The sequence below is a fragment of the Asparagus officinalis genome, chromosome 10 (assembly GCF_001876935.1).
Source record: "Asparagus officinalis chromosome 10, Aspof.V1, whole genome shotgun sequence".
NCBI lineage: Eukaryota > Viridiplantae > Streptophyta > Magnoliopsida > Asparagales > Asparagaceae > Asparagus > Asparagus officinalis.
Window position 1 is genome coordinate 19,150,747 of NC_033803.1, and position 24,330 is coordinate 19,175,076.

At 37.8% G+C, this 24,330-nt stretch overlaps 1 protein-coding gene and 1 pseudogene across 1 annotated transcript in view; one reads left to right on the forward strand and one right to left on the reverse strand.

The window, feature by feature from the left end:
• On the forward strand, nucleotides 799-6,198 carry LOC109825493 (annotated as a pseudogene).
• Nucleotides 7,083-24,330, reverse strand: part of LOC109824935 — a 30,847-nt gene continuing 13,599 nt past the window's right edge. The window contains exons 2-4 of the mRNA XM_020391568.1: nucleotides 8,398-8,556; nucleotides 8,160-8,268; nucleotides 7,083-7,608 (exon numbers count right to left, since the gene is read on the reverse strand). Coding sequence (XP_020247157.1) covers nucleotides 7,433-7,608; nucleotides 8,160-8,268; nucleotides 8,398-8,556 — 444 coding nt within the window. The 3' untranslated portion in view covers nucleotides 7,083-7,432. The remainder of the gene's footprint in view (nucleotides 7,609-8,159; nucleotides 8,269-8,397; nucleotides 8,557-24,330) is intronic.

Sequence of the window (24,330 nt, forward strand, 5' to 3'; positions counted from 1 at the left end):
TACAAATTATATACTAGTTTTATACCAAAAGAAAAAGATTTTAAAGAGATAAACCACACGTTACTAATTATTAAAAATTTGACAATTGTTGGATTAGGGAGTAATTTGGGGAAATAACAAATGGGGAGGGACAAAATTAGACATATCTAAAATAAAAAGGGTATAGATGAAAATGATCCTCTTTTTTTTTTCCAGACCGCAAAGTCCGAACCTGGGGTCCAGCTAAGCTAACGTCCCTTTCAATAAATCCATAACCAATCCATTGGAGACAAAGATAACATAATTAAACAAATCTTAGCCTCATCCACAATCCAATTCATTTCCTCATCTGAACCGGCAATTTCCGGTCCAAATCACCGCCACGTGGGCCGGTCCAACCTGGTACAGAACCCAATCTTGTTTTTCCCTCGTTAGTCCCTCGCACGTTAATATTTTTAACTTAGTCTCTCAAATCATTGAAATGGCTATCCGGTCCTTCCTATCCAATTAGTTATTACAAATTAGTCCCCCTAGATACCTACCATTTGATTTTTATGGGAATACTTCACTAAAATAATTTTTTTATCATGTCTTTAACATTATAACCCACTGTTTTGAGTTTATCCAAACCCGAGCTTGTTTCTTCAAACCCCTTGAAACCCAAAAAATTTTGAGTTCCCAAATTTTAGATAGAATGGATAAAGGAGGGGCGAATTTGGCAAAACAAATAAGATTGAGGGCCCAAATAGAAATTTTAATAATGCGAAGGACTAATTCGAAAATACTGAAAAACCGACCCCAAAATCTGCTTCGCCTTTTTGCCCTCTCAAGTCTCAAACCATATCCATATACATCTCCCCTAAAATCCCCAAATCTAAGATATCCCAAAACCCTAACCCTAACCCTAGCTGCAGCTTTATGGGATGACGAGGAAGTGCTCGCATTGCAGCAACAACGGCCACAACTCGAGGACGTGCCCTAATCGAGGAGTGAAGCTCTTTGGGGTTCGATTGACCGACCATGGATCGGTTCGAAAGAGCGCGAGTATGGGGAACCTCTCTCACTACGCCGGGCGATGCGGCGGATGGGTACGCGTCGGAGGATTTCGTGCAGGGGTCGTCTTCGAGCTGTCGCGAGAGGAAAAGAGGTGAGTGATTTCGTTTAAAGATTGTTTTTTTTTCTTCAAGATTTTAGTTGAAGTTACAGTCGAAACAATTGAGACCAAGTCTCTATTAGTAATTTGAAGGGGAAAAGTAGAGTTTTTCGTTAGATTCTGACGTTGGGTTTGTGAAATGAGCGGTTTGGTGATGCATGCCCATACGAGTTGGATTAGGATCATTAAGTTGCCCAATTTATTAGGATATGGAATGACAAAACTATTAGATTCATTTGCATGACATGCGACAGTGATGTGGGTCGCCGTGCAATGGAGGAGCTGCCAAGGTCTTATTCATGGCAGTTCCAACGAAAAACTCAGAACTCTGTTCTTGAGATTTTTTCCCCTTCCTATTTTTGACCATGGCCGCTGAATTTGGATCATTACTATCTGCTGGGTACTGTTGATCTAGAAGTTTGACATTGTTGATTTGCATGTACTGTTGACTGGTTTAATTACTCAATATATAAACCTGCCATGTCAATAGATAAGATAGCATCATGTAGGGATATCCTAAAGGTCGCTAATTAGCTGATTTATTCACATTTTAAGCAGTGATCCTCATAACTCTCTGATGTCAATAAGATGAATTGCTTCTGCTTTCAAAGGGAGGTATTACCAGTAAAAGTTGATCATTATTAGAGATGGATCAGAAAGAATTTAGTTAAAAACTAAAGTATTTGGAGTTTTGATGATGTTCAATATGCATGTTAATCCTCCCTTTTCTATTGTATGCTGTCCCGTTCTTTATGTGAAGTTGTGCGCATAAATAGGTACGAGAGAAGATAGTTTAATCTCAGGGCTTAGTTTCATGGAATTAGAGTGTAACATCACTATATTACTGATTTGGGTTACCTGAATTCAAGGTTTAATTTTTTTTATTACTTACCAAGGGCTTATTCTGCAATTTTTCTTGGTATATGATGATCAGCGATCATCAACATGCAATTTTCTTTTAGACCTTCTTTAGTTACAGACATACAGTATTAAAGGGCCAATCCAGATGCCTGATGGTTGTTTTTTCTTTCTGCTGGGTGTTCATAACATGATTTTGTTCTCTAATCTCTTATGAAGTTAATCCCCAAAAACTGCCACCTCTAGGCCAATAGAGGTTTTACTCTGTCTAATTTCACAATTTCAATTGATCACTTTCAAGTGCTTTGCATTTGCCTTTAATATCAATCTCAAGTATTTACACCGAGTCTCCCAATAAATATACCTATTGCATGTAACTTTATATTTGTTGAAAAACTCTTAAAGGATGTATAGAGTAGTGTTTAAAGTAATGGATTTTTCTTGATAAGCATGTCCTGCACGTCTCTTCATTCTGAATCATTCTAGTCTACATATGCTATTGTCAATGAACTAGAACAGAGGAACTTAGACAATTGGATTTCTTCTGGCTGGGTCCAGCTCTATCCTACATACGCCACATACGTGAAGTAAACAATTGTCAATACAAATTGAAGTTAATTATTTTTGCGTATTTTTTTATCAGGGAAAAGTTAGTATGTGTGATTTTTTATAAGCAGTCTGTTTTTTTTTTTGGAAACACTTTCTTATGAGAATGGTTGACAATGTTGATTCATAGAGAATACAATATGTGTATGTTTTAACAACAAATAGGGACATTGAAAAGCATATTTTCTGAAGGGTGCACACGAGAACTTTCCTGTCCATATTGAGGATTGAGCAAGTAAATTCTGTTAGTGGCAAAGATGTATACTTGGGCGCTATCTATATATATGCAATACACGAGGCACATTATAGAAGTTTGTTTAGTACTTGAAATTTTAGTTTTCCAGATGACAATATGTGCCGAAGGGAAGAGTAGATAGATAGGAACATGGGCAGAGTGATGTTATCCTGGTGCATGTGTGTATCAAGAATTATTACGATGAAGTATCCATAAATATTTGAATAATTTTTTTTTATTTTGGGATCAGGTGGATATCAGGTTAGGTGTCTGTTAGCCAAACAGGACACTGGGCTATCAAATTTTTGGTGTTTCAATTTGGTGTTGTACTTGATCCACTGTAATTGTTGCTTTTTTGAGTGATTGGTTAGTTTCTTCTATTTGATTTGGATAGGAGCATGTATGAGTCTGAGCACTGAGTCTGAACTCTGAAGTGCAAGGCAGCAATTTGTTTTGTCTCTTGTGAAGTTGTAGTTGCTAAAGAGGCTATTCAATAATGTGAGCTACGTAATGTTTGGTTCCAGATGGCTGTATATGGCTAGATTATTTGTCGGAGTACATTGGATTAAGAGTGGTTATGTTAATTTGATCGAATTATAATTGAGTTTACTATTGAAATCTTGAGAAATACTGTCACTTATTATTTAGGGTTGAAAGTGGAATACTAGTCACGCGGAGCTTATCCAGGTATCAAGGTTGTTTGGTCTTTTTTGGTTAAAAAATTGTTTATTTGTCTCTTTAGACAATTCCTGCTTGACGTAGTATCCAGCCTGTCATGTTGGATTCTTGATAATAGTTAAGTTCATAGCACAATAGAGTATCCTGGGGCTACCTGATGATCCTTAGCTTTAGGTCACATACACCGGATATCGGTGAACCATGATCTTGTCGACTTGTTCCTTGGCTATGTTTAACGCTAAACTAGATTTTTGGGCACGTGCAAGTGCCTGTGAATTCTTAAGTGAAAACATGTATAAACTTTAATGGTGTCCAGGACATATTTGGGTTGGGAAAGGAGTGTATATGAATAAATCTGACAGAACCACATGCTCCACTAATTCCATGCTTCCATATTTCCTTTCATCTCTAGTTTCATTACTGTGGCTTTATTAATTGCCGGGGGATAATGTGAAGGATTACTGCGAGCAGCCCCATCTTGCATTATTACGAGTAATAGCGAAAAAAGAGGGGTTGGGGGGAGGGGGGGGGGGGGGTTGTTCGGGGGATGAAAAAAATCCCCTTTTTGGGTGGAAGCGCCGCAATAAGAAGTTTTTCTGCTGCCCAGTTGTCAGTTCAAGGAGTTAGCAGTTCATGGCACCAAGATCACATGCAGGGGGATTATATCACCCATTTGATTCCTATTTGACTGTCATAAAGGTTTACTTTCAGGCCTATTGATTTTACTTTCGAGGGTCATTATGATGGCTGTTTAAATGATCAGGTAAACCGTGTCATCTATGCAGACATGCTCTACTGATAACATTCATTTATTGTATTCAGGTGCTTACAGTATTGTCGTAGTACACACCTTAGCAATTTGATCGAGAGAATCCATTAAAATTAAGGATCATGTGGTGGGAATGCTAAAATAGATTAGGTGACACACGATACTGGTCAAATCTGTGTTTGAATGAAATGAATAGACACTACTGAACCTTTTTCTTCCAGGAAATACCAGCATAGAGAATCTTAAAACTGCATGTTTTAATTTTTTTCCCCCTTGGTTTTCCTCTTAGTAAGTGAAGAAGGAGATCTACTACCCAACTCAAATTAGTAAAGATTAGTACCATGCTTAAATATCAAGAGGTGTAATAAACAAGAAATAATCAACTTTTTCCAGTCATCGTATATCATGTTGATTTCTTGTTCAGAGAGACATTTCTGATATTTTTCTTCTCCCCCTGCCGCACCCTTTTCTCATATGCAACTTCTATGCTTTGTTTCCTTTATTTTATTTATAAGAACCTCATTTGTATTTGCATGAAGAAGGGAACTGGATATTTCCTTTATACTTTGAAATTATGAATCTGATACCTTCATTCCTTAACATCCAAGCAAAGGCAAGAATTAAACTTTTGCAATTGAACCTGGATTTTTGAGAACAGACAACTTGTGAGTTTTACGTTCTTGCAAAAATTTAATTGCAGGCGTGCCTTGGACTGAAGAGGAACACAGGATGTTTTTACTTGGCTTGCAAAAGCTTGGAAAAGGCGACTGGCGAGGAATAGCCCGCAACTTTGTGATATCAAGAACACCTACACAAGTGGCTAGTCATGCTCAGAAATATTTCATCCGTCAAACAAATATGAACAGAAGAAAGAGAAGATCCAGCCTCTTTGATATTGTACCTAATGAAGTTAGTGTTCTTATATCGTATACTTCATGCATACACATACGTTTAGGGTTAATTGCACATACACCGCCTGTAGTATCACTGTTGCAGATAGACCCTCCGGTTAAATTTTTTGACTCTTTTACTGTTGTTGAAATTTGGCAGATATTGCCCGGTCTGAGGGTAAAAGAGTTTATTTAAAAAAAAGGGGGTGCATCTACAACAACGAAATTACATGGATAGTAAGTTAAAAACAACCATATTACAGGGATCTATATGCAATTAACCCTTTTGTGTTTGATGAGAAGAAGGGACTAGCTATAGTATCATCATCATGGCTTCTTTGACTTTCATTTTCTCAGGCTGCAGAGGCTCAGTTCTTTCCGATGAACGGTCAAGAATTAGAAGTACATGGAAAAGTTCCATTACCAGCGCCTTCAACTGTAGACGAGGAATGTGAATCCATGGACTCTAACAACTCTGACGGAGAGGCAGCTGTTCAAAACCCAGAAGCTTCACAATGCACTTATCCAAAACAAGAAACTCCACAGTGCCCTTACCCAGTTATGTATCCTGCATTTTTCACTCCGGTTTTTCCTTACCCCTTGCCTCTCTGGGCAAATTACAGTGCAGAAACTTCAGACGAGCAAACACATGAAGTTGTGAAGCCAACTCCTGTACATTCTAAAGCACCTATGAATGTTGATGAACTTTTGGGCATCTCAAAACTGAGCATAGGAGAATCACAGCTCACACAAAATTTACTTGGAGACTCAAATAGACAATCTGCTTTCCAAGCAAATCCACCATCGAGTGGTTCAGCGATGAAATCAAGTACTGATCCAATCCAAGCGATCTAGTTATATCACTGTTTATGCGCCCTAAAGTTGATTTATGCTGAATGATGTTAAGCATCCTCTTTGTTAATATATGCATGAGTGTATTTCTTTACTGTCTATATATGTGCTGTTGTATATGGCAAAATTGTCTTGGTTCACTTATTTATAAAGTGGCTAACTTATTATCGATTCTTTAGCTCGAGGTATATTGTGGATTGCTATCGGTGGTATGAGGCTCTTGTTCTGGAGTCTGGACTTGATTGTGTTGTAGTGCGTGTCAAAATTCTAGTCATTTGTCATGTGAGGTAAAGCTGTACCTCCTCCATTGACGATCTTTGATTTGCATATATAATTTCGACTTGTTATAATCCTAGAAAGGGTTGGTTTATATTGGAGAAGGCTGGAGGTTGTTAGGCTTTTGGTTGGTTTTATTTGGTTCATTTTTATCCTTTTCTCAAACATCTCACCATCTATTCTTGTTAAACTCTGTCGTTGCGGCTTGACTGTTAGTCCTTGAACCGGGCATAACAGGATATGGAGCTTTGCCTCTTATCTGAAAATAGATCATCTGGGCTTTCAAATTGTCTTCTGTTGATTATTTGTGCATCAGGCAACATTAAAAACTCTATTGCTTGCCTTGCGAGTTTATTTCAAGAACTGGGTGTCTCGTCCAGAGAAATTTTTTTTCCAGCAAAGCTCCAGTGTGCCTGATAGTAGCAATACAAATACATGTACACGTGTGATTCACATTTGAATTGATGCGTCCTGGCTCAATACAGGGTCGAGACTGATCAATGAAGTAACACAGCTGATTTCTTCAAGTTGATTATCATGCTCGAACCGAATTAATACTAGATAATAGTTCAAGCATTATACTATTAACTAACTTTGCTAATTGACTTGTTTGCATAGAATTCTCCCATTTAGACTACACCTCTTGGACTTATTAGATGAACTGTTTGCCTGTGTTTTATCGAGAAGATATACGGTTTTTTTTTTCTTCAAATTATCCATAATGAGCTGTACAAAAAGTATACAAGTAAAGTTTGCTGCCAAAAGTTTAGGAAGAAACCATAAGCGTACGCATAGAAATCTCATAATCTCATTGTCATAGATCTTATCAACAACATATCAAATTGCATTCTGGTAACCAACAGTATAGTTTTGGGATACAAGTCTCTTGTTCAGATGCAATGATAGCTCCTGAAGAGCAAATAAGACTACATCTAATTACAAAAGAAACTCTGATTCATAAGATACAGAAGAAATGTCCTCCAAATAGCTTTCGGACTTTCAAAAAGTTACAGATAGCAGGATCTTGTTAAACAGAATGGAATGCGTTTCTTATATTACAAGAACAACATCATCATTTTATTCACTAAATCATGCAAGGGAAAAGTTCCTTGAGCTCTACTCGGGAATCTGGTACCCTATGGTGTCTTGTCTGCTTCAGAATAATATGACACACCAGACTGGGCACTTTCTGTTAACACCCTAAGATTTTCAGCCTGAGTACTTCTTTGCAGAAAAGAAAGTGCACAATATTCCACCTCGAAAACTTCAAGACCCTTGGCAAATGAATTAACAGAAACCCCAACTGCTTCACCTGCACAATGCGGACACAAGGATTACTAGCTTCGAATAAGAGGAAAAAAAAGCAGCCAAATTGACGCAGTCAATAGGGAGAAAGCATTAGAAAACAATAATAATTGGGTTATACGTCAGCACGTGTATGCCACTGATGGTGGTGGTTGAGTTGCAAAGATGAACAACACTTCTTATTGTTAATTGATAGACACCCCCGTACTATCACCAAAATGCAGATAGACACTCTGTAGTTCTATTGTTGCAGATACATCCGCTGAGGGAACATTTTTGACTCTTTCACCCTCAGAGAAAGAGAAAATTGTTTCATTAACAAATAGACCTCTTGACGGTAAAAGTAAAAAAAAATTCACTCAGGGCTCTATCCACAATTAGATGATAATACAGGAGGTCTATACGCAAGAATAGAACTACATGGGGGTCTATCCGGAAAGGCGATGGTAAAGGGGTCAGTAGGCAATTAACCCATAGTTAAAAAAGAAGAAGAAATATAGAAAAAAATGTCATTAACTTCTAATAAACATAAGACTATTTGAGAAAGTAATAACTAACCATGGGTGACCAGCAGCAGGTTCTCATTAGGAAATTTGTCAGCAAGGGCCTGAATAATGTTCTTATATCTATCTCTTGCTGAACTCACAGGCTCTTCCCATTGAGGCAACTGCGAAAAATAGCAATATAAGTAATAAGAAAGTTTTAATATGGCACCAGTTTTTCACTCTGTAAATAATTATATGTAGATACAAAAGAAATTTATAACAGTTAAATAAGGAAGAATGAAATAAGAAACCTGTTGGTAAATACGCTCTGCTGAAGAATCTAATGTCCCGGCTGGAAAAATAGATTCAAGTTCTGAAATGGCAGGGAACCAGATCTCATCTTTAGCTGGCTCACTAATCCTCATTGCGTGTGAACCCATGACTTCGCATAATCCAAGCTCTATGTGGACCTGAAGGTGGTGATAGAAAATAGATCTGACAATATCCCAGATTTAAGAAAACAGACCATATAGTTAACTCAGCTTATACAATATATATTAGTACTAAAGGACATTATGTTTAGCATATGAATGCAGAGTGTTAAGCTCAAGCTTCTGCATCCCCATGGAATCTAGATGTTCTTGTTATGATAATCAAGATTGAAGGACCTATGCAAGGAGAAAAAAACAAAAAAAAAAGAGAAAATTTGGATTTCTTAAGAGCCACATACTGCAAACAGGTACTGAACTTATATATTCAACTTGCTTGTTTGTCAAAGATCAACATTTATTAGCATTTAAATCAAATGCATGTTATGTACAGAGACTCACATAGGCAAGGTGAATAATGCACTATAGTGGTAAGGAATATCCTCTGCTTAGCTGAGGAAATATGCAACAAGAAAAATAGTTTGCACGTGGATCACTAACGTATAGTTCTTATCAGGCCATACTTTGTGAATAATGGTGGAAGGTTAACTGCCACAAACTAGGAAGCATGGACAGGGATATGGAACATACGTACATCAAAGGCAGACATAACCTATGAATGATCATGGCCGAAACATAGAAATTTTTGATGTTTCTAAAATTTTCATGTTCCAATGTGTCTGATACATGTATTCAAAGTGTTATGCAGGTGAACATAATTGATATCTATCTAACATGAGTCAAGGACTTGCTTTGAAATGTTCATACTTCTTAACACACAGGTAGAGGAAGCTTCTCTAACAAAATAAAGTATAGGGCCATTACAATTAAAGGCAGAAGGTGAAGAGCTAGAGTCAATTTGCTTTGGAGTAAGGTCTATATGATGTAATACAAAGGTTCTCAAAGCATTGCCACGGGATTACAGGGTACTGAGACGAAATGTTATGATGTCACTTTAATTAGCTCCAATGGTTCTAAAGTCTCTAGGAGGTGACTGAAGATGACACCACATAAAGTTCATATATATGCAATTCATGGACACCTACATCAGCAGCACCTAGCAAATAAAGTATGAAACTTCATATATATTAGGAATTATGAGAAGAAGAAATAATAAAGAGAGAGAATACATGATTACATACATATATTGACTTCACATATGTGGATATGGACAAGTATTTTTTTATGAGAGTTTAATGACTCCGTAGCAACAAGAAAATCTTTATCCAAAACTCTCATGTCCGGTACATGAATCCTTTTTCTTCGTTCAACTTTTGGTTAATGTTTACATCCATACAGTGTTTTCTTATATGCTAGAAGTTTAACATATCAAGCCTATTTATGCATTTATAAAAGAAATATGTCATAGCTCTTTTAACTGCTACAAGAAAATTTAACTTAGTAAGGAGTTATGCAAGTCTGTCATATAGTGTTTAATAATAAATGAAAAGAACACAAAACTCAGCAAATAATGAGTATGAAAGAATATCTGTTAGTGAATAAAAATAGGACTCCTTGGAAAAGTGATTGGAATTGTGAAGCAAAATCTACTCAACAGGAATCCAATCTTTGATCAATATTCACTGTATGTAAGTAGAGAAATTGGTAGCTCATAAAAGAGCCAAAGGAGTAAATATATCAAAGCTATCTTTAACTACTTCAATGTCAATACTAACCAAATATGACATTTAGGTAATTGTTGCTCATAATTTTACCTCACTATTATCATCAGCAACTAAAAAAGTCTAATCAAACTTGATATTCCATTAATATTATTGGAGATAACAAGGGAAATAATTAATATTAGAATAGAGCATGGAGTGGTTTGTGACTTGGCTACCTTTTCAATCTGATAGGGAACTACGAATGATACAGAAGGGAACATGTAATTTTGGATTTTTTTTCCGACGATGGAGAATACAATATTTTGAAATTAGTCCCTCAAATCACTGAAATTACTATTAGCTCCCCCAACTCTTATATCTTGCTAGTACTACTCTTGATTGGACTGATTAAGTTAAGTTGATACTACTCTTGATTGGACTGATTAAGTTAAGTTGAAACACCTTATAAGCAGTGGCGGATCTACGGTGTTTTGAGTGGTGGTTCGAAATAAACAATCAAAAGTTTAATCGACGATGGGGGTAAATTAATAAACAAATAGAGATTTTAAAAAAAGTTAGAGGTGCAAAATAAACAAAAGAAGAGAAGAGTAAACAAAGAAATAGAGGGGAAACAGGGACAAAACGAAATGTGTATTACTAAAAATAGAGGGAAACAAAGAAGAGAAGACTGAAGGGTATGAAAAATAGAAATTTTAAATGGAGTGCACAGGTTTGGAACCCAAGACCATTTGACATAAACGTTCTATTCTCCATTCTCTAAGCCGCTGGGATTAGACCCACTTTGATATATTGCTGATATTTATAATATATGTAGGGAATTTGTAATTTTGAGGTGGTTCAAGTGCACTATTTTGAACAAGGGTGGCTCCGCCCCTGCTTATAAGAATTAGGGGACCTAATAGCAATTTCTATAATTTGAGGGACCATTTATCTACAATCTCTACAACCCAACAACAAAATGTCCTTGGTCTTTCCAAATCCACAGAAAAGAGCTGTATTTAAATCCTCATTAACTCCTCAGCCCTCCTCACCCTAAAATTTTAACAAAATTTTCAATGGTGAAAGATAAGAGGGATCTGGGAATTCTTTTTCTTTCCATAACTCCTCGACCCCCTTCTTCCACCACCAATAATTTTGAAAAACCTGCCAATGGAGAAAAGATGAGAGAGGGCTTAACTATGGCAATAAGTCTAAAGATGGTCGAAGTTATTAATGCTCTATTGTAAGTACTTATTTAACAAATATATTATTTAGCTGTACATTGAACCTCTTTTCATGGAAATAACTCATCAATCAAAAGGTTAGGTTCTTGCTATCAATGACCTCCATTATGGGCTTAACCTTACTCCCAACCCAATTATGAAGTGAGCCCTATCTCTTCTCCGCGGTTTCTCTCTTTTTCCCAAAACTCTATTCCACCGTTCTTTTCCCATAAAAGGAAAAAAAACCCTAAAAGCTCCTTTACCCTCTTCAACGACAATTCTGCATCCCAACACCAAAATGACCCAGATATTTCTAAAGCCACAAAAAAGCTCATTTCCCAAAACTCTATTCAGTCGTTCTCAGAGGCTCCTTAACCCCTATTTAACGGTCCTTTACAACCCAACACAAAAATGGTCAAGATATTTCTAAAGCCAAAGAAAAGAGCTCATGTTTCATTCCTTGTTAACTCTCACCTTCCTCAAGCCTACCCTCGTGCCCCCCTCCCCACCCCAACCCCCACCTAGTGAAAAAAATCACAAACTGCCTAAGAAAAGATGACAAGGGGTCTTTCTTTAACACTAAGCCTAAAGATGGTCAAAGTTATTAATGCCCTCTTATAAGTATATTTTAGCTATTATCTAGCAATACATTTAATCTTTTTTATGGATTTTTAACTCATCAATCAAAAGGTTAGGTTCTCGGTATCAATGACCTCTATTATGAGATTAACCTCATTCTTGTTTATGTGAGTACTAGGTAATAACTTGATATATAAGCACAAATTACCTTACTAGGTTATACATATTTCGTGCATAGTAATTGAATTATCAAACTTCTTGGGCAATTAAAAAGTAACTAAACCAATTAAGCTTCTCAAGGTTCCCATCAACCCATTTAGAAACCGAGTAGTGGGCCTTCATTCTTCTTTTCCGTTGCTTCTCTTTTTCTAAACTCTATTCCACCGTTTTGTGCCCCCCTAAAAAAAATATTAGAAGCTCCTTTATGCCTCGTCGATGATGCTCTGCAACGTGGCACCAAAATGGTTCAGGTATTTTTGAAGCTACACAAAAGCTCTTTCCCCAAACTTTATTTCGTATTCTCTTCCCCTAAAAACACTACTAGAAGCTCCTCTATCCATATTTAATTTAATGGCCCTCTACAACTCAATTGTGACGCCCTGAAACTGCAGCGAAAATTCATAAATACAGGTTACGCGACAGCAGCGACCTATGCACAAGACAAGTCTCATACACGAGTCAAGTCTGACACTTCTTATCACATAGTTTATCTCAAAATATTTATAAATCTGCTGCTGATAGAAGTTCGGAGCAACTATATATATGTATATAATCGGTACTTATAACCCACAAGCTCACTGTTACAAGTATTTTACTAAATAAAGCACATTATTGACTGTATGTAACATCAAAAAGGAGGCTTTCCATATAACGACTCTCAGCAATGCATCATATCCAAAAGTTAGGCTATTATGTAGCTACGCCAAATCTGGAATTTTTTAAAAATAATGGGTGAGCTAGGGCTCAGTGAGAATATTTCCCACTAGAGTTCCTAGATAACTAACAAAATAATAATAAGAATAATTCTCGAAAATAATGAATTTTAAGTTTTGCACCATAATTAAAAAAATGCAAGTATGGTCCAAACAACACACTATTGATATTTTTATGGAAGAATGTAACAGTTTATATCTCTTTCTCATTTGCAAACTAAATACATTGTATTATATTCCAAAATCAGACCCCTTTTCAAAACAAGGTAAATACCAAGAAAGAAATGGACTATTAAATTTGTACAAAAACCAAAGGTTTGTTATTTGCTCTATTTCACATTCAATTGTCAGAATCTTAAGCCTCGATAAGTCATTCGTGAATGTGAAAATCACCTCATAGGTCACACTAAAGCTACGAATTATAGCCTAGTAGCATGAGAATGCGTAAAATACATCATATAACAAATAATTCCCGGGAATCGAATGCATCTATCACTGTCATAGGTAGTCTAGGACATGATATAGGGAGCCATCTGAGGAGCATTGTTGGAACACTTACTCCTTATTTGGCTCCCTATTTCCTAGGATGAGAGATTTTTCTTAAATATAAAGAAAACCTAAGACCACTCTTAGAGATGCTCTTATGGATATCAACCAAATCCTATAATATAAGATACAATACTAATATTAATTCATGACAAACATATATTATATGTTAATCACTGTATAACCTAGGCATAAATAGTGCCAAATTATCAAATAGAATCAAACTCATAAATGAGGTTTACATAGGCTTATTACTAATTTTAGCAGTCTAGCATAACGTTATAACTCTCTTTTATTAACTTTTAGACCTCTTAGCAACATCACAATAAGTTAGGGGCTATAGAAAATTAATCAAGCCCAAAGTTATCTTATATTCTTTAAATTAAACTCGTTTGTAAACAGAGCAATGATAGGGGCCTAACAAAGATTTTCCAGACGTTTTTTTACCCATAACTCATTTTACTTAGGTCTGTTCGAAATTCTCACATGTTTCACGGATTTAAGGAAATTTTTCCTAGCCAAAACTTGTATTTAATGATCTAGGTGGGCTTATCATGAAATTGTTTTTTGTAAGCCAGCAAAAAAGATTTTTCCTTCTCCCATTTTCTTTGTTCTCCTACTACCCGATTCTTCATCTTCCTCTTCTTCTTGTTCCGTTTTTTTCGGTTGGAACGTGTGAGGCATCTCTCTCTCTCTCTCTCTCTCTCTCTCTCTCTCTCTCTCTCTCGCCATGGCGGTAAGATGGCGACAGGGAATCACCAGAGACCAGGAGCGACCGTCAGCAATATCCCCTCCGGATCTAGGGTTAGTATTTTTCTTTATTATTATTATTGTTACCTTTATTTATAAAAACAATTACACAATTCTTTAACAAAATATCAAAACATCATTTTATTAGATTCCTATAACAAATTTACTTTTTCTAAATCAAAAAATTTTAGATCAATCATGAGGATTGGGTTATACATCAATTGACTATGAACGTGGGGTGCTATTCAAGCTTCCTTCCTTACCTCTTCTATTCCTCAATTTTCTTAATTGTTCATTTTATGGTTTGGAAATGAAATGGTGAGTTTTTGAGAGATAGAGGAATGTTGGGTTTTCATGGGTTAACAGGCAATGAACATGTTTCCTGACCATCCCAACTCTCCAATGAAAAGAGGCCAACAAATATTCAAGAGGCTATAAACGGGACAGCTTGGGTTGGTGATATATTTTTGCAAGAAAACCCTTATCTAATACTTTATTTGCATACCTTCTATTTATAAAATTTTAAAATTATTTTTCTTGTCTAGGTCATTACATTCTTCCATCCTTATAAAAAGTTTCGTCCTCGAAACGTAACATATCTCAATCTCCAAAAACTCTGGACACTTCTCTCATATAGAATCTTCCACTTCCCAAGTTGCTTCTCTTTCAGAGTGATTCTTCCATTGAACTTTTACATATTTGATTATTCGACGTCTAAATACTTGTTCCTTATAATCCACAATACGTTCTGATCTTTCCTCATAGGTCAAGTCTGGCTTGACCTCCACCTGAGACAACTAAACGATTGCATTTGAATCTCGAATGAACTTCCGAAGCATCGATATGTGAAATACATCGTGTACTCCAGATAGGGATGGTAATTCTAATATGTACGCCACTGGACTAACGCATTCTAGAATTTCAAAAGGACCGATAAATCTCAGGCTTAACTTTCCTTGGATTCCAAATCTTTTCACAATTTCACTCCACGGGTAGGCAAAATTTTTAAGAAGACATGATCACAAACCTGAAACTCCAATTCTATCCTTCTTTGGTCAACATAACTCTTATAACGACTCTGTGCACTATGAAGACGTTCTTTAACTAATTGAATCTTATCAATCGCTTGTTGCACCAATTCTGTTCCAAGAAGTTCTCTTTCTCCAACATCATCTCAATGAATAGGAGACCTGCACTTTCTTTCATAAAGAAGTTCATATAGTGTCATCTGAATACTAGCTTGATAGCGGTTATTGTATGCAAACTCGGCCAAAGACAGGTAATCTTCCTATGACCCTTTCGTTTCCAGTACACAACATCTCAATATATCTTCTAGTGTTTGAATTGTCCATTCTGATTGGCCATCTGTTTGTGGATGGTAAGCTGAGCTGAAATTTAGTTTAGTCTGCAAAGATCTTTGCACATTATTCTAGTATTTTGATGTGAACCTACGATCTCAGTCATAAACTATTGATATTGGTACACCATGTAATCTCACTATCTCATTAATGTATATTTTAGTTAGCTTTTTTAATAAAAAATTTATATTGATAGGTAAAAAGTGTGTCGATTTTGTCAACTGGTCAACAATCACCTATATTGCATTATTTTTTCTCAAAGATTTCGCAAGGCCGATGACGAAATCTATGGTGATCTTTTCTCATTTCCACATTGGTACGTCCAAATTATGGACTAATCCAACTGGTCTTTGGTGCTCAGCCTTTACTTGCTGGCAAGTGAAACATTCTACAACATAGGTGTATTTTCTTCTTCATATTATTCCATCAATATATTTCTTTCAGGTCTTTATATATTTTTGTTGACCCATGACACATAGTATACAGAGAGTGGTGTGCCTCCTTTAGAATCTTTTTCGCTATCTCTAGTATGTTAAGCACACAAATTATAGTTCCAAACCTCAAGGATCCGTCTTTATGTATCTCTATTCGATTGCCTTCTTCCACCTCTTTCTTAATCTTCACCAGTCGAGGATCATTATGTTGATTTGCTTTAATTTCATCTAGCAAAGAAGATTGTATTACCTAATGTTGTCAATGCGCGAGGCGCAATGCAGGGCGCAAAGCAATATTACGCACACATGCGCAAGGCGCAACGTGATGCGCGCGCCCGAGTGATGTGAGGCGCACGCCGCACATAATTTTTCAATATATGTAATCAAGCGCGAAAGAACATGTTTTAAGAATTTACATGAAAAATATCATGATAAATAATAACTTACTATAAAATCACAATATAATGCCTTAATTCTAATGCTAAAACCCAACATAGTAGCAAAATTCATCAATTTTCAAATCAAATGTTAAATCAAGACTAATATCCAAGCAAAGGATTAGTAATGGTCCTTAATTGAAGGCTATTAAAAAGGCCTAATGAATTTATTTTGTTTTTTGGGAAATGGAATATCAAGTATAAAGACTCGATTGAAATGTTAACAAACAAAACTATATAGGAATATGTACTACATGCACCCTGCACAAAGTAAGGATGTACGCGAGGCGCAAAAGGCGCTGTTGCATTGTAGGCTGTCTAAAAATCACAATAGATAGCTTATCCTCCATCAACCACCGATGATGGAAGTTACAATCTGACGACTTCTAGAAGGCTGTAATCTGAAGACTTTCGCGTAGATTGCTGAAGGTTACAATCTGACGACCTTCACGACAACTGATGGAAGCTCTACTTCAACAGCCTTCACAATCAACATCGGGAGTTACAATCTGACGACTCTCATATTCTCAAGGAGCCAAGACGAAGATTACAAGACAATGATCTTTGCAACGCTATGACAAAAAGAGATTACTTGGTGATAATCTCTGCAAGGCAAGACACGGAGGTCCTCCCCGTGTTTCAACATCAAAACGCCAGGGTCGAACCCCGCGTTACAACATCAAAACGCCAAGGTCGAACCTGCGTTACAACATCAAAACGCCAGGGTCGAACCCCGCGTTACAACATCAAAACGCCGAGGTCGAACCCGCGTTACAACATCAAAAAACGCCAGGGTCGAAACCCGCGTTACAACATCAAAACGCCATGGTCGAACCTCGCGTTACAACATCAAAACGCCGAGGTCGAACCCGCGTTACAACATCAAAAAACGCCAGGGTCGAAACCCGCGTTACAACATCAAAACGCCAAGGTCGAACTCGCGTTACAACATCAAAACGCCAGGGTCGAACCCCGCGTCACAACATCAAAAACGCCAAGGTCGACCCTCGCGTTTTTCTACGCCCTGCGGGTACCCAACTCCGCGTCTCCCGTCTAAAATGTGGAGTTAGGATCCTTCCTGAACGCCAACGTGGGCATTGTTTGACTCATTCAACATGAACTGAACGGTTCTAAAACCGTTTCCCACGATTTAGGGGAGGTTCCACCCCACTATGGAGAGAATTAAGGGGGCGGTTACACCCCTTAATTCCCTATAAAAGCGAGTAAACTCAACTGAGTTCAGGGTTGGATTTTTATTGGCTTGAATCGACCATTGAAGGCGGCGGGGGGTTTTTGGCTGGATTTTTCGGATCTGAGAGTTGGCAGCAAGAGGGAGATCGACGTTCATCCTCAGCTAAGATCGACCACCAGAGCTTTCTTCTAGCCTTGGCTTATTAACCGATCTTCGGTTCAAATCAACTCTTTTACAGAGTTCTTCTAAACTCGTTCAGAGTTCTCAAACTTGCCACGCAAGTTCTCCACAACGTCAAATCGTGAGGAGAAGATATCGTCCAGTGAAGCAAAACATCGGATCGTCAACGGAGAGCAATTTCGACGCGAGCAATCGAAGGAGGCATTCCATCGCCACCGTGAAGAACCCAGTTTTAAACAAAGAGGAAGAACCAATTTCGTTCTCCTCTCTTTTGTAATCAAATTGTAATCAGAATCAAAGGAATACAAATCAATTTTCTTTATTCTTTTCCATTACAATTTTCCCTACCCTACATACAAAAGATGGCGACTCTGCTGGGGAGAAGCTTCTCTGATGAAGAAGTGGTGGCGCAATCCGATGTTCATCTCACTGGAACAATCGTCGAGTTGGGGTTGGCTACTTGGAATCCATTGGATTAAGAGTAACGAATCTTTCACATCGTCGAGTTAACATTACACTTCTGACGATCATCATCCCCACAGAGTATGTATTCGACTCGCATCACTCTCAACTTGTCACGTTAACAATATACCTCTGACAACAGTCAACTTATCAATCCTTGAACATAGGATGATATCTCAAATCGCAATCTTCCCCAGCAAGACGCTAAGTCTTCAAAATCTTGTTCAAATCACAGGTATCAAAACTCATTGTTCCTGATGATAAACTCACCTAGCAAGTCCCCTCAGCGAGACGCTAATTCCCAAAATCTTGTGCAAGTCACAAGAACACATTCCTGTCACGTTAACACAAAACCTCTGACAAATTCACTTATCAATCCTCGTCAATAGGATGATAAGTCCACAAAGTTGCTCCAATCGCAACACACATCCTGTCAAGTTAACATCAAACCTCTGACAAAATCCACTTATCAATCCTCGTCAATAGGATGATAAGTCCACAAAGTTGCTCCAATCGCAACACAATCTCGTCACGTTAACATCACACCTCTGACAAAATCCACTTATCAATCGATCGCAACATTCTCTTGTCACGTTAACACCATACCTCTAACAATCCACTTATCAATCCTCGTCAATAGGATGATAAGTCCACAAAGTTGCTCCAATCGCAACATCCTCATGTCACGTTAACATCAAACCTCTGACAATCCACTTATCAATCCTCGTCAATAGGATGATAAGTCCCCAAAATTGCCAGGTTAATATTACACCTCTGGCACTTCTAATTTTCTTTCAGTGTTTCGAATAACACAGGAAGAAACAGTGACAAAGTCTATGTATTCAATATCGTAGCCAGTGATTATCATTAAATTGATAATCTCTGAATCCATACATTACATGTATGGGGAATTTTATCTCGAATCCTAAGAAGGGATAAGTCAACGCCTAATACGCGTTGCCGGTGAGTCTTTGACCGTAAACAGGACAAAAGTCTACGTATTCAACATCGTAGCGGGTCGTTATTAATAACGCCGAAATCCATGCCTCACACGCATGGGGGACTTTATCTCGATCCCTGATTAGAGATAAGTCTGCATCTAACACATGCTGTCGGGTAGCGCATTCCCGCAATAATGGCAAAGCCTACGTATTCAACATCGTAGCGGGTTGTTATTAATAATGCCAAAATCCATGCTTCACACGCATGGGGAACCTTATCCCAAATCCTAAGCAGGGATAAGCCTACGCCTAACACGCGTCGCCGGTTAGTCTTTTTCCGTAAAAATGACAAAGTCTATGTATTCAGAATCATAGCATCAAGTCTAAGAGAGTTCATTCTCTTAGTACAACGTTACATGTAGAACGAACTTAGACAATCCACATGCTAGCCCGATTCAAACGGTAGTCGGTAAAGACTTATCAAATTCGTTGATGGCTGAGGGCTTGCCAAAAATCCTATGCATGTTTTCAGGCCCACCAGCTTAATGGACGTGAGCCAAGACTTGAAACGAATAAGCTGAAGACAAGTCTCAAAGACTTAGTCAAAAAATACATGAAAGTCACATCCGCGTCTCACATCGAAACGTCAAGGTCAGACCAGCGTCGCAAAAACGATAACGCCGAGGTCAGACCCGCGATGCAAAGACGATAACGCCAAAGTCATAGCCGCGTTTCAAGTCAAAATGCCGAGGTTACACCAGCGATGCGGAAAAAAAAAATGCCGAGGTTAGACCAGCGAGTTTTAAACAGAACGCCGAGGTCACACCCGCGTCTCAAGTTCAAAATGCAGGGTCCACCCCCAATATTCCAGAAGCAGGATTATGACGCATACCTTCACAAAGGTCCTACGTGGCAAATCCTTTCAACCAATATGCCTTCAAAGCAAGTGCAGAGAACGACTCCTTTACGACAAGGAATCAACAGCTCTAAGATCAGAGTTAAGATCCAAAGTATTCCGAAAATTCGTCCCAGTCAACCGCGAACTTTCGAAAACTTTGGAGGGGGTTCTGTAGACTGTCTAAAAATCACAATAGATAGTTTATCCCCCATCAACCACCGATGATGGAAGTTACAATCTGACGACTTCCAGAAGGCTACAATTCGAAGATTTTCACATGTCAAAGAGTTAAAGCAAAGATTACAAAACGACAGTCTTTAGCAATACTCTGACAGAAAGGGGTTACAATCTGACGACCTTCACGACAACTGATGGAAGCTCTACTTCAACAGCCTTCATAATCAACATCGGGAGTTACAATCTGACGACTCTCATATTCTCAAGGAGCCAAGACGAAGATTACAAGACAATGATCTTTGCAACGCTATGACAAAAAGAGATTACTTGGTGATAATCTCTGCAAGGCAAGACGCGGAGGTCCTCCCCGTATTTCAACATCAAAACGCCAAGGTCGAACCCGCGTTACAACATCAAAACGCCAGGGTCGAACCCCGCGTCACAACATCAAAAACGCCAAGGTCGACCCTCGCGTTTTTCTACGCCCTGCGGGTACCCAACTCCGCGTCTCCAGTCTAAAATGTGGAGTTAGGATCCTGAACGCCAACGTGGGCATTGTTTGACTCATTCAACATGAACTGAACGGTTCTAAAACCGTTTCCCACGATTTGGGGGAGGTTCCACCCCACTATGGAGAGAATTAAGGGGGCGGTTACACCCATTAATTCCCTATAAAAGCGAGTAAACTCAACTGAGTTCAGGGTTGGATTTTTATTGGCTTGAATCGACCATTGAAGACGGCGGGGGGTTTTTGGCTGGATTTTTCGGATCTGAGAGTTGGCAGCAAGAGGAAGATCGACGTTCATCCTCAGCTAAGATCGACCACCAGAGCTTTCTTCTAGCCTTGGCTTATTGACCGAACGCTTTCTTCTAGCCTTGGCTTATTGACCGAACTTTCGGTTCAAATCAACTCTTTTTCAAGAGTTCAAACTCGATCAGAGTTATCAACTCATCAAGAGTTTTAAACTTGCCACGCAAGTTCTCCACAACGTCAAATCGTGAGGAGAAGACATCGTTCTAGTGAATCAAGACATCGGATCGTCAACGGAGAGCAAACTCGACGCGATCATTCGAGGGAGGCACTCCATCGCCACCGAGAAGAACCCAGTTTTAAACAAAGAGGAAGAACCAATTTCGTTCTCCTCTCTTTTGTAATCAAATTGTAATCGGAATCAAAGGAATACAAGTCAATTTTCTTTTGTTCTTTTCATTGCAATTTTCCCGGGACGTTTCGCCACCGCCCCGTATCGTAAGGCGCATGATGCGCAATAAGGCGCGCACCTTTGAAAACACTGGTATTACCATATTTGCTAATTTAACTCTAATTTGGTGGACTCTAATTTCAACTTCAATACAATCCAAGTCCTCAAATATTTTTCTTTGAGAAGTAATTAGACAAGCTAAATTGCATGAATTCTTGCGGCTCAAGGCATCAGCAACAACATTTGCCTTGTCGAGGTAATAATTGATTATCATATCATAATCTTTCAGAAGCTCTAACAATCTTCTTTGTCGTTAATTCAACTCCTTCTGGGTAAATATATATTTTAAATTCTTATGGTCAGTATATATTTCACAATGTATTCCATATAAATAATGTCTCCAAATTTTAAGAGCAAACACTATTGCCGCTAACTCAAGATCATAAGTGGGATAGTTTTGTTCACGAGGCTTTAACTGCCTCGAAGCATATGTTATGACTCCCATTTTGCATAAGTACACATCCCAATCCCATTCTAGAGGTATCACTATAAATAACAAAGCATGTGTTTCCATTAGGTAATGCAAGTATTAGAGCAGACACTAATCGACTTTTTAGCTCTTGAAAGCTTTTCTCACATTTATCTGACCAAATAAATTTAACTCCTTTCTGAGTAAGACGAGTTAGAGGTGAAACAAACGGGATAATCCTTTCACAAATTTTCTATAGTAGTCAGCCATACCAAGAAAGTTACGGATCTCCGTTACATTAGTTGGTCTATCCTATTTAACAATAGCATTTATCTTTTCCGGGTCCACATAAATCCTTCTTTAGAGATTACATGCCCAAGAAATGCTACTTACTCAAACCAGAATTCATATTTCTTAAGTTTTCGCGTACAATTGTTCTCTCTTTAATGTGTGCAGCACCTGTCTCAAGTGTTTTTCATGTTCTTCATTGTTTCTTGAATATATCAGAATATCGTCAATAAATACCACAACAAATCAATCTAAGAAAGGTTTAAATACCCTGTTCATAAGATCCATAAATACTGCAGGTGTATTTGTGAGCCCGAATGGTAAAACTAAAAATTCATAATGACCACAGCGGGTTCGAAATGCAGTTTTTGGCATATCTTCTAGCTTGATTTTTAACTGATAGTAACCAGAACGGAGATTAACTTTGGAAAATACTTGAACTCCTTGCAGTTGATCAAATAGATCATCAATTCTCGGTAATGAATACTTGTTCTGAATAGTTACTTTATTCAATTCATGGAAGTCAATACATAGTCTTATACTACCATCCTTTTTTACAAACAATATAGGCATACCCCATGGTGACATACTAGGCCGAATAAATCCTTTATCTAAAAATTCTTGCAGTTGTACCTTGAGCTCTCTTAACTCAGCAGGTGCCATTCGATAAGGAGCCTTAGAAATAAGACTCGTACCAGGAACTAGGTCAATTGAAAATTCAATCTCTCTATTTGGGGACATTCCTGGAAGTTCTTCTGAAAATACCTCTGAAAATTCTCGGACAATTGGTATCTCTTCTAAGTTTGATTTTTCATCAACTATTTCAACTGAAGTCAAATAACCCATACATCTACTCAGCGCTCGATGTGCTTTAAGGGCTGAGATGATTTTTAAGGGTTCTTGAGATTTACAGCCCTCAAAACAAAATTCTGGTTGGCCAGGAAATTTAAATACTACTTTCTTTTCTCGACATAAAATAGAAGTATGATTTAAGAATAACCAATCCATCCCTAATATGACATCGAAATCATGCACTTTTAGCATTATTCTACAGGGAGTTCATTGTCGAGAATATTAATTTTATCCCTACAACCCTGATTTGATACTAATATGCTACCCCCAGGTGTACTAACATCAATTCTTGTTGTAGGGTATCACAGGATAATTTGTTTCTCTTAACAAATTGTGCAGCAATAAGGGAATGTGATGCACCAGAATCAAAAAATACTCGAGCATGAACCAATGCAAAAGTTAGTGTACCTGTCACCACATCTTTATCTGCTTCCGCTTCCTTCTTAGTCAAGGAACAAACTCAAGCCTTGGCTTGAGGATGCTTGTTTTCACTACTAGGCTGGCCGGTGTGGAAGGTATTCCCAGATGGTTGTTGTAAGGAGCAGTTTGCAATTTTGTGATCTTTCCGTCTGCATCTCAAACAAGCTCCAGTATTTCTCCAACAGTTTTTCGCTTCATGTCCAGGTTTATAACAAACATCACATCTTAAAATTTTCTGGTTAGAGAATTGCTCCTCTCTGTGTTCAAAAATGCTGCTTTTTGTTTCTCTAATTTCTATTTCTCCCGCTACGATTATTTGGCCAAAACCGCTTCTTTGGGTAGGAGCTACTCGTCTCATTCTTCGGTTTTGAATCAATCTCATTTTTCTCAATTAACAAGGCTTTTTTTAATACTTCTCCATATGTAAGGAGTTTAAATGCACTGACCGTCTTCCGAATGTCCGGTCGAAGCTCTTCTTCGAAGCGACGAGTTCTATCATCTTCCTTACCCAACAAGTGAGTAGCAAATTTTAATAGATAGGTGAACTCCTCTTCATATTCAGCTACTGTCTTATCACATTGCTCTAATTTTTAAAATTCTTGTTCTTTTTGCTTGCGAACAGTTGAGGAAAAATACTTTTCATAAAAAATGTTTTTAAATTCCTCCCATGATATCTTGTATGTATTCTCACCCAACGTCCTAACCTACATTTGCCACCATCCATAAGCACGATCATTTAACATGTACACCACATAATTAACCTTCTCCTCTTCAGGGCATTTCATGTATGTGAAGATCTTTTCCATTTACGTGATCTAATGCTCAGCAATCATAGGATCAGTTGTTCCCTTAACACTAAGTGGAGATAATTT